Genomic DNA, 12259 nt, shown 5'->3' on the forward strand with positions numbered 1-12259 from the left:
TTTTAACTACGACAGACGTTTAGTGTTGTTGGTTATTTTCCGTCGTTGAGGCTATAAGTGAAAGCAAAGCGAAAGTAAAATCGCATTACACGTCTTTTCGAGAGCATTAAATGGGATGCTGACCCTATAAATGGTATAATACAATAAGAGAAAAATTAGAAACCAAGCCGCAATAAGTAATTCTTCAACAAATATCCTATTGTTCCTAAAAAATACTAATTATCTATCCGCTTTTATTTATCAACAAATTATAAAAATGAAACAAATTAAAACTCAGTACGCACAGCTAAGAGAAAGAATTGGGGATAACGATTTAAATGTGATTTATAGTAGTATTAGTGCATTTACTATAAATATATTTTATATTTATCCACTCAGAATTATCTTTCCCTTTAAGGTTAATCTGATACTTATATAAGCAAAAATGAATATGAAGCAGGCTTATGTAAAGTGCAAATTATATTTTTTATTTGAATATGAAATCATCATTCATGAAATTCCTTAGTCATCCATAAATTCTTTATCAAATAAGGGCGTCGATATGAAAGCTGCCTTTTAAAATGGATTTCGGTATCATTTTGCAGCGAGAGCAGTAAATATATAAGAAGTATATCTTCTATGAATGTAAAGTCGGGAAATAAATGAAACAGCTGATGAATATTCTGTTGATCAAAGGATGGAAAACCGTAAATAATTTTAAAAGACAGAAATTATAGATGGATGATTGGATGGATGAATCGTGGGTTTCATGACGCAAAATCACCCAGTGTTAAAATGCGTCAAATATGTGGTAATAAGAGCCTATATTATTAACATAAAACTACAAAGCAAGTTATATAATATGTGAATGTAATATATGCGGTGAATAAATGAATAAAGCTTGCAAAGTGGTTGGAAATATAAAAAACAAGTAGAACCTCAATACAGACCATAAAACACAAAAAATTACGATTTTATGTTTATTACATGGATAAAATTAATGGGATGAACGGAAGTATAAAAAACAGATAAAATTTCAGTACACAAAATGTATTTCATAAAAAGACAGAATCAATTTAGATTAGATTATATAATACAGTCTGTCTTAGATAATAAATTTGAATTGACCTCTTTCCAGACTAAACAGTCAAGAAATAAATAACAGATTTTAAAGTATTTCAATCCAAGTCTGTCAAAACCTAAGGACTCAAATAAAATGTGACGCACAGAAAGAACTACTTTACGGATGGACAAAGAGGCATTATGTCTTCTTTTAAAAGATAACTCTGGGACACTAGAGAGTGGCGATGCTCAGAGGGGATAACAAGATTTCTTACCACCCGGCTTTTAGTGGCATGCTCTACATTAGTTTCACAGTTCTCAATTTATTATGAAGATAATTATTCGAGATTTGCTGCCAGATTTTAATAATAATAAATTTAAGGTCTTAATAATAATATCTCTAAGAGTGATTGGATAACTCAACCGTAGACTTTGCAATATACCTACTGAATTTTTAAAACGTTTCTTTTAATTGCAACGTGTCCTAGAATCCAGTAGTGAAGAATCCGATATCCACATTTCTTCAGATTTAACGTTTTTATAACATTAACAATTTCGGGATCTGAATGTCCGCAAATGTTTCTAAAGCTTTTAGTGTGCTATAAGAATCAGAATAAAGTATAAACCTTTTCTGGCTTAGAAGATATATATATATGTGAAAAGGCATAAAATACAGCAGTAAATTCCGAAGTCAAGAAAGCCTCTTTCAAACATTTGCCCTTCGAATGGTTTCCTGCAATAAAGGACACTTCTACATGATCGTATGCTTTTGAGCCATTAATATATATATATATACGAATGTAACTGCTGCATTTTAGACCTGTGCACAAGAAAAAGCTCTTTATAGATTATCTTTAGTATTTCATTCATCAAGTTGGGGACAGCATTAAGAAGCCGTATCTAGGTATTATCCCAAGGGGGAGTTTCAAACAGCTTAACTAACTGAGTATTCATGCCAGATAAGAAATACTCTTCAGATAGTAACCGGATTCTTGAAAAGAAATAAGGCAGGTGGGATGACCTTGCTTGGAGCAAAAGGTCATATACATCATCACGCAGAGAAATCTTATTACGATGGCACGGTACTGGCAGCAGATTGAAATAATGGCAAAGAGGCAACTGCTAGCGCTTTAACTGGAATGACGGTTCCAATCTATTAACATACAAACCGTCGGCAAACAGCAAAAATAAGTTGGGAAAAACTAAAATACAACGAAGAGGGCTGAAATAGCAATGATGGACTGTTAAACTGTCTTGTGGGCTTGATAATAACATTATTTTCATGTATTACCGATTGATACAAGAATATTGTAATTGTGATGTCATACGTGTTCTACTTTCTTTAATCAGGCACTACACGGAGTAGGCCAGCTGAGAAGCCGCCATATTTGACGAAGATGGATCATCCAGTAAAAAGTCCTTTAGAGAAATCAAATATCTTAATTATGACACCGCACGGTGGCATCCCATCCCAAACTTCGAACTATTAAGAATTTCTCTCAAACCCCCGCTTAACTAAACAGCAGGGTCTCCACTCCTGGTGCCCATAGACCACGGTAGGAAAACTTTGAAAGCCTGGGAGACTTACTGGCCATTAAAAAGCTACTTACCTGCACGGCTTGGACCCATCTCCTGTAGACCAACCGCCAGACGAAATTTAGGGTTATTACTTCTGTTCTCACAATGCTGCATAACTTCCTCGTGGACCCATCGGCAGGCAGAATATAAAGTTATTACTTCTGTTAAAAAATGTTCTAAATCTTCGTAATCCACATGAATCCAATCGTATGAAACGATCTTTTCATGAATTCAGGAACCACCAGGCTCATTGTTTTTATCTTACAGTGCCAAAGCTGTTAAGGTACAAATCCTAGCCAACAATAAACAACTGCCATTAGGTGGTACAAGAATATAAAAACATAAGCCTTTGGATGGTAGTCAATCAGCTCAACTTCTATCTCAGTTACGCACGCAAGGGGACACGAACGAGCACAGTTTGCATTATAAATTGCATTATAAACACATATTGCAAGTAATTGGGAAAAAAATTGCTTAATCTCTCAATCGCCGAAGTGTTAAAATCAACGTGACAGGATTCAGAGAATCAAATTGCACACATTGTATATTTATATGCATCAGCATAGACCGAGTTACTTTCTTAAATGTTGAAACCAGTCAGTTTTCGTATGAGACACCTGTCAGTTTGCGTATGAACATCAATTGGTTTGTTTACGAAACTTTTTGAAATCTGACAAAATATTATGGATCAGCTTATGCTATAATCCGACATTATGCAACGTTTAACTTCAGAAAGGTACAGATCATTTGGCCTCAATATTATCGCAAATTTGGCCTACGTGATAGCCTGATTTCTTAAATGGAAATTTCTGATTGAGCGGTAAGTGAATCAGGCAGTCACATTTTGTAATTGCTTAAAATATCAGGTATATTTTTGAGGAGGAGGATCAGCATGACACTCTGTCGAGACAACGTGTAACGCAATTGTTTTTGGTGCAGAAGGAATAGGATGCAAGAGCAATCGGACAAGACTTAAGCAGGGAGAAAATGCAGATAGAAAAACCTATTAAAGGCACGGCGTCTGATGTCGGGGGCATGGTCTCGGCAACCAGCAGGAGAAATACTGTAAGTGACAGGAGGATGGTGACACCTGAAAACGAATGTCACCCAATATAACCGATGCATTTCGAAATGCAGTTAACTAAATTAAATTCAATTTTCCCTCAAATTGCATCCGAATTCAGGAAGAGAATACGGATGAGGTATAATTAATGCAAAATTTTCATCTTGCAAGAAAATAAGTATTGGTTTAAAACAAATTGTTCAAAATTACAGTGCTTTTAATGTATGCGTGTTCATTAACAGGTCTGTGGTTTTCTTCATTTTAGTATCTTTGCATTTAATTATTAATTTGTTATCAATCTACGTATACTTACTTACTCCATACAAATGAAGAACGTTAATTAATCTTTTAAAAGTACAAAAAATATACTTTAACAAACATTACGTGCAGTAATTTATGGTTTAGATAATGTTTCATAACCTACTATTCTATATTATTTGTATAATAACTTAAGCTAATATATTAGCGAAGATATTTATTGATGCATTAAAATTACATGCTTAATGATTGCGCCTTTTTGAGATTACGAAATAACTATGTACACAGTTTATTGGTTCATTTCTACGAGGTATTCGCTGTAGAGAATTATATCGCCTAATCTATATCTAATAATATACTACCTAATCTTTGCTTTTGGTACTAGCTTCGTTTTACTCTGAAGTAACTGGGAAAAGCGTTGTGCTTGCACTTGACTTCAGAGATTACTAAGTGCTTGAAAGCTTCAAGGGATCTGACTTATTTATGTAAATGTCAATTATATATATATAATGCGATTTGTAAAGTAAGTATAAACTGAAAATATTTAATGAAAGAAAATTTTTTTTATCTAATACAAGTGGATCAAAATATCCAATTGTGCATATAGAGATTAAATGCACAACAAGTTGTAAATGTAAAAAAAGAATTAGACATAAATTTTAAAAAAGTGTAGTAGTGAATAAATGCAAAGACAAAATCTCATAAAAATAAATTCTAAATAAACCATAAATCCCCAGCAATTAAAGTTCCAACACTTTCAAAAGATAATAAAATTTAATAAACGTACCTAGGCCAGCAGCTCTGTAGTATAAGTGATTGAGGTATTGCTGTACCTAACTAACTGATAAACTTCAGCCCCAGGTTTGATTTCTGGATGGAACACCCTGGGGACAGTCCTGTTTCTCGCACGCCTATTAGTGTGGCTTGCAGTGTATTTTGAGCGCCCCCTTGAGCACAGACACTATACGCTTACAAACATCCATGCCTTCTCCGGCATTCGAACGCACGCCGTTCGAGATGGCAGTCAGCGTGAGTAGCCACTATTTCGCCTGGGCGCGGAATATGGAGAAAATACGAGACTGATAGAAGAAGTAAAACTCAATTGAATCGTAAGCTTCGTCGAGGAAGGCGAAACTGTATAGTTTCTTTAACCATGGGTCTGATCTTTTTTTTTTTTTTTTTTTTTATTAAATGAAATATAAAATAGGCAGGATTTTAAAACGATGAGACCTCAACCTGAAGTCGAATGATCTGAAATTCCATGTTTGTATAAGCCTAATATAGTGTTTTATGAAAGCGAATTTAATTGGCTGCAATCTAATGAAGAATAATACAAATATACATTATGTCAGTCACTTAATGCATAAATTCCACATAATACTTTCCTGAAATGAACGAAAAAAAATGAAAGAAAAAAACGAAAGAAAAAAATGAAGAGTTTACGAATTCAGTGACATTCTTAATGAAGCAAACAAAGCTACAACCAAGGTAACATTTATCTGCCTTAAATATCATGAAATGTAAGACTGTTATAGAAAGAATAAGAAAGTGTTCGAAGAAAATGATTGAATTATTACTGAAATAAAAGCTAGATATTAAACTATAATGATGAAAATATATAATAAATAAATGAAAGAAAGGTAAGACGCCAGTATGAAGGTTTCACTTTATCAGACTGTACAGAGACTTAAATAATTGTGCTACTTTCATGTCTGCGCATTTTCAGATCTCATACTGAATATGAACTCCTGGAGTATATACAGGACTCCTTGCCAGTCGGTTTCATATGCAATTTGCAACTTAGATGTGCCTTCAAGCTCTTCATTAAGAAACATAAATTATATGTTCTTAAAATAGTAACACATAAATCAACTGTTACCCAACATTGTTGGTCAAAATATTTATTTTTGATTTCTCTTCAGTCAGACCTATTAAAAATAAATCTTTCTTTGATAAATTAGGTGTTTTACGTTCGTAAAAATCTTTCAGTTCTATTTCATGTTCTAAACTCCTATTAGAATTTACCCTCAGATCTTAAGGAAATTATTTGGTAGTTGTTTTCATTTTTTGTCAGTAAAAGGCTAGCCGTGATTTCGTTTTATAACGCAACTTACTCGAAATTTGCAATCTATTTTTTTGACTGGTATCTCTTGAGCAAAGGTTTGTTTTTCGTCATTTTCATTCCTGCAGCTGAAGGAAAAGTTTCTGAAGTCAAACGCTCGAAACTAGTACAGTAAATTTATAAATATTACCGCTGATTCCAATTTTTTTTTAACTCTCTAGCTTACTTTGTTAATTCTTCATGGATTTAGGCCTATAATATTAATATATAGTTTCTAAATTTTTGTTTTTGTTTTTGTCGTTTCGGAGATTTCGGGTTTCTGCACATTCTTATTAATACACTTGACTTACGATATATAGTTACTTAAACTGCTTGTGTCCCCGCCTAGATGAAGACTATGTGCAATTTCATTGCCCATACCATTTTATCATAATATTTTTTGAAATTTCCACTTTAATATTATCTCCATATTTTAAAAAGATCATCTATGATCTTTTGAAGTTTTATTATTTTTTTTTTACTAGTTACTAGAAGTTTTATTACTACATTTTATTACCATTTCCTCTTTTTCACTGGTATGTCCACTTGAAATATAAGGAATTAATTTTGATCTTCCTAGTACAGCAATTTCTTTTTAATGCATATGTAATTATACTAAATTTTATGTCTTTTATTACGTCTTATATTTTTTATCTTTGTTTACACAAATTGGTTTGTTAATTTACCTGTTCTAAGTAAGAAAAATTAATTACATTTTATATTTTCTTCTGCTTTACATATCTTAACTCCTTCAACTTAATATTCATAATTAATATTTTAATGTATTGCAATTGTTATTTCATTGTTTTAAAATTTTTATTATTTGCCATTGTTAGAATGCCTATGCAAATAATTCATAGCATAATGAACAAAATTTTCTCCCAACCCTGAATAAAAAGTTGACATTGTCAAATGTATGATGATTGTTCAGTTTGTTTAATATAGATTTTGTATAATTATTATTTATTTTTCAGATGTTCACACAAGAAAGTAATAAGATTTCTAAGGAAATTCAGTTATACAATTGTTATGATAATTTTTCTTTTCGTAAGCTTTAATTTATTCATTGTTTTTCACTCTGATTGCAATTTTGTAGTCAGTTTTTAACCTTCATAATGAGCTATAGTGTTCAGATTTTGAACACACATTTTTGGTAGATGACAATGCATTATGGCGAAGAGAAATTCAAAATACGATTAAAATTTTTCTATTTGATGTTTAAAAACTTTTTCGCACATATCTTCGCTTAACGAACACGTACTAGAATTTTTATGCACCATCGAAGAGAAAAAATCATTTTTCAGTGAAACTCATATGATACTTCAATTTAATTTCCGAAATTTTGGTGAAATTTTTTAAATCGCACCCCCTTTTTTTTTTATTGGCGTATATCATTTTTAGGTTTCGACATATAAAAATATATCAGATATAAAGTTTTGTAATTTTCACAGATAATAAAACGAGCTCTTCTTCCTCTTTAAAAACGACTAATAAAACATATTAATTGATCGGTTTTTTTATTTTTTTTTTCAAATGTATTGTAATCTGAAGCAGACGGGGGGGGGGAAACATTTCTCGCGGAAATATTGGTTTTGAGTTTGCCATTCTGGCGTATTTTATGATGAAGTTTGTCAACTTGGCGCAACTTAATAACGATTTGGCGATATTCCTTTTTCATTGCTTCAAATCTGTATGTCAGTTTATCTTATTTAATGAAATGGTGGAAAGTTTTATTTTTTTTTTGTGTGTGTTTTAAGTTCACAGTTACTTAATTTACTTACGTATATTAACAGTTACTTAATTTACTTACGTTACCTTATGCACGTGCTACATGCACCTGGAAGAATGTAAATGACTTATAACACTGATTGATTTTTCAAGAAATATTACGCGACACACACATAAGGAAGCAAACAGTCGTTTACAAATTAAATAACATTCTGTAATTAAACACATTTGTAGATGATTTAAATATACATAACTGAACATCTTCTCTGTACAACACATACTTTATTACAATAAAAGTTCACATTAAATTTTAGCTAGCCAGCTACAGCATACCATGCTACTACGCAAACGAATAGTCCAAAATATTAAACAAAACAAATTACAGAGTTCTCAAATGAATAGAAAGAAGGCTAAACAAGAATTAAAAACATCGAAGTATTGGGAACCTATGATAGAGACGGCGTCAGATGTGGGCGGCATTGCCTCAGCCAACTGCAGCATGAATACAGTCAAAGATAACAGGATAGTCACACCTGAGGGGATGGGATGAGAAATTAACAGAAATTTATAAATCAGGTAATTAAACCGAATAAGGTTTGAACATGGATCGTAACATATACAATACTCAAATTAACATACAACTTAGAGATGTGGTTTCTTAGACCATATTAAGTGTTTTTCCATTGTCCTTTCAATAGTGCGGTTATTTCAAATATTAATTCCTGCAGCTCTTAAATTCATGCTTGATGTAATTGCAAAATTAAATGTATTTTTGATAATTATTTTATCAAACAGTATTATAAGTGTGTGATAGACTACAGCTCCTATTAGAACAACACATGAGAAAGGTAATTAAGAACTTCAGTTGTTTCACTAAGATATCTCTCCTACGACATAGTAGATACTCGTAGTTTTCTAGAAAATCCCGGGTTGTGTTAAACAGAGTTATACGAGTCTAACAACCAGTACAATATAGAGGGATGCGTTCAGAAAGCTTTTAAAATCAAAACAGATTTTTAACGGTTCTCACTGCTGCCTCATTTAAATTTAAATTTTTTGTAATGTCAGATGCCTTTTCAACTTTTAACAAACAATAAAAAAATTTTATTTTTATCTCCAAATATTTTTTTTTTCTTTTAAAAATTATTTTCTTGCTTTTAGACGTACAATTTGGGACTCAGTTTCGAAATAATTACTTCTTAATACGAGAAAGTTAGTTAGTAACACATACCGACATAGACTAGAAGAGAAACACGCTAATGTGACAATCAAAATCGTAAAAACAACCTTGTATTTAGCGTAGGTATAATGAAACACTCAATCGATTTCGAGGGCAGCTAAAAGTCCCTCCTCATCAGGAGAAAGAAATACCTAGAAAGAAGAAAATAAAGGAGAAGGAGTCACAGAAACACGTGGTCCTTATCAGCACTGCACGTGGTTATAACTAGATTTTTAATCAGAGTTGCACTGGCCGCCTACTTTTACTGAGCCAGGCTATCTGATCGAGCATGAAAAAATTAGCGAAGTTAAAATAGGGGGAAGAGGGGCAAATGCACCTTACGGTCAAAATTTGAAGTTCAGATTTTGAACGTAAGGTGCATTTGCCCCTCGCCTCCCCCTATTTTAACTTCTTTAATTTTTCATGCTCGATCAGATAGCCTGGCTCAGTAAAAGTAGGCGGCCAGTGCAACTCTGATTAAAAATCTAGTTATAACCACGTGCAGTGCTGATAAGGACCACGTGTTTCTGTGACTCCTTCTCCTTTATTTTCTTCTTTCTAGGTATTTCTTTCTCCTGATGAGGAGGGACGTTTAGCTGCCCTCGAAATCGATTGAGTGTTTCATTATACCTACGTTAAATACAAGGTTGTTTTTACGATTTTGACATACCGACATGTTCTAAAAATTTCTTCTGAGAAATTACGAATAAGTAATTTATGCGATCTGCTAGAAAAATACTGTGTAAATGATGACAAAGACTCAATTTAAAATAAATTTCGAATGAGGGTATTCCCAGAATTTATTTTATTTTTGTGTGTATAAATAAAACGTTGTTATTGTTCACTTGTATCACTTGATATGCAACTTAGTGTTGTAATTGTTTAGAATAAAATACGTGTTATCGAATATTTACATACATAAAGTCTCATAACACGATTTATGCATATTTAGTAACGTTGTAAGGGTTATGTTAATTTTATTAACAGTTAAATTTTAAGTTAAAGTTCCTTTCCTCTCAAATTCTTAACTTCAACTTACTACTTCCGGCCAGAACGTAGTTTTGGAATCTTGCTGAATATTTAATGAGGAGCGGTATTTAAACCACGAAGTTACTTACAGAGGGAGAGAGAATCAGAATTTCTGATTTACGTGCGTCTGCCTTTTTGGCCACTCTCTCTCTCATAGCTGTTATTATGCTCGGCCGTACTCAGGTCCTTGCTTTGTAGTCAAATAAGCTTCGTAGTCAAATAAGTTAAGGGGCCAACTCGATTTGAATCTTGATAGCTTCGGCTATATTTCTTTAGTTAATCTTAGTTTTAGTTTAATTCTTAGTCTGTTAAGTTCAAGTCCAAGTGAGGGCTTTATTTGTACACTTCCAGGCGGAGTTTTGTTAACTCTTATTGGAATAATAAAGGGTTAGTTACCCTTCTATCTTGTTGTTTTTGTCACCGAACTTAAGCGATTATTCGCTTATCAGTTCTTAAGATTCTTCACTTCCAACATTAACTTAAATTTACAAAGTGAGGAACTCTACAACGTGTCAAGATGAAACTGCGGTGTCGTGCTTTACGAAAACTTCAGCAATTTTTATCGTGCTAGAGAAAACTGTGTTGCAGGAAACCGTGTTATAAGAGGGTTACTTGTACCCTTAAATTTAAATTTGCAACACATGCAGAGTGATCCAAATTGTTTTAAATGTAAATTCCCCAAATCTAAACTGAGAAGAAATTCCAAGTATTCTCAATGAAGTGCTCTAGATGACACTGAAAAATATGGTGTGAATAGAAGTTCACTTTCAGCTAAAAGCGAAATTTTCTGAGACGATGCTTAAATCATGCATAGTACAGCCGTAAGAAACATTTATCAGGCGTTGATCAACTAAATTCCGTTCATTTACCATAATTGCAATATGGTGTAATGAAAAAGATGTATAATTGTACGAGTGTTATCATGGCATACAATCCATATTCTTGTACAGTAAAAATCATGTGGCTACGATTTTTGTCTTTGAAAGAATTGGAATAGGAAGATGGAATTCTTCATACACGCATGTCTGAACAAAATCAGCATGCTATTATACAGTTCTTCAGTGCTGAAGCATATCAAGCAGCTAAAATATTTCGTAGGAGGAAAGGAAACACATGTTTCTTAAGACCAATAGTGATGAATTGCTCAAGAGTATTGATGAAAGGTCGTTTAAATGAACATATAATTGTTCCCTTTCAATGAACTCTTGATGGAAGGGCGTTTAAACGAACATATAATTGTTCCCTTTGAATGAACTCTTGATGGAAGGGCGTTTAAACGAACATATAATTGTTCCCTTTCAATGAACTCGTGATGATCTCTTTTTTGGACATCTAAAAACAGTGTTGAAAGAGCAAAGATCTCACTCTTGTTATTGAAGTGAAGGCCGCAGTCTATCAATATGTCGAAAACCAACCTTTAAAATTCCACAAGAATGGCATTTGTTCATTTATTAGGCAGTGGTACAAATGTCTGAATGCATATGCGATTTCTGAAGAACAGATCCGTGACGAACTTATCGTGGAGGACTGCGCATAATGTATGAAATATTGTTAAATACAATTATTACTTTTTAGACAGTATCTGAAATGGGTTTCAGAAAATCAGTCTATATACTATCGACAAACTGCACCTGCATTCGTTGTAACAAACCTATTTTTTTTTCCTTTAAAATTTTAGAACCTGTACAGAGTAATCCTTGGAATTATTAAAATTTCAGGTTAAATTTTTTATAAAAGCATTTTGGACTTTTAAACGTTTGAAATTTCAGTAATGTTATTAGTAAGATACATTCTGTCAACTATCCTCTCGATTTGCAAAAATTATTTTGTTCCTGAAGAAAAGAAGCCTACACTTATTTATCCTCGAAATTGATAGAGCTTTAATTAAAAAACTAAAAACTTTCGTCAAAATGTGTTATTTTGTTAATAATTTTAAATATTTAAAATTTAATTGCAATTTTGGTAAGTATGCCTCAGAAGATAAATGTCGCTATTAAGCAAATTTGATTATTTAGTGAGCAAATCCTATCCTTTTTTCTTTAGATAATTTTTTAAATAAAAGGCTTAGTATAATGTGCTGAAAGACTGAAACGTTTCTGTTGTATTTACTTAAATTTAGATCCATTAAACTAAAAGTTGCATGACACGAAACCGCAATTCACTTCGGCAAGAAAGTACTTAAATTTCATCTCAGTAGCAGCACCTGATTTTCAAGTAAAGCATGAAAATCGGAAGGAGATTC

At 32.5% G+C, this 12259-nt stretch overlaps 1 protein-coding gene across 1 annotated transcript in view; it reads right to left on the reverse strand.

Annotated features, from left to right (window-relative positions):
- LOC118199075 (neuronal acetylcholine receptor subunit alpha-7-like) overlaps positions 1 to 12259 on the reverse strand; it is a 434684-nt gene that overhangs the window by 14240 nt on the left and 408185 nt on the right. The window contains exon 7 of the mRNA XM_085818930.1: positions 8216 to 8302. Coding sequence (XP_085675056.1) covers positions 8216 to 8302 — 87 coding nt within the window. The remainder of the gene's footprint in view (positions 1 to 8215; positions 8303 to 12259) is intronic.

Source organism: Stegodyphus dumicola, chromosome 6, assembly GCF_044657685.1.
Source record: "Stegodyphus dumicola isolate Sdum_Otavi_A_Nest chromosome 6, ASM4465768v1".
Taxonomy (NCBI): Eukaryota; Metazoa; Arthropoda; class Arachnida; order Araneae; family Eresidae; genus Stegodyphus; species Stegodyphus dumicola.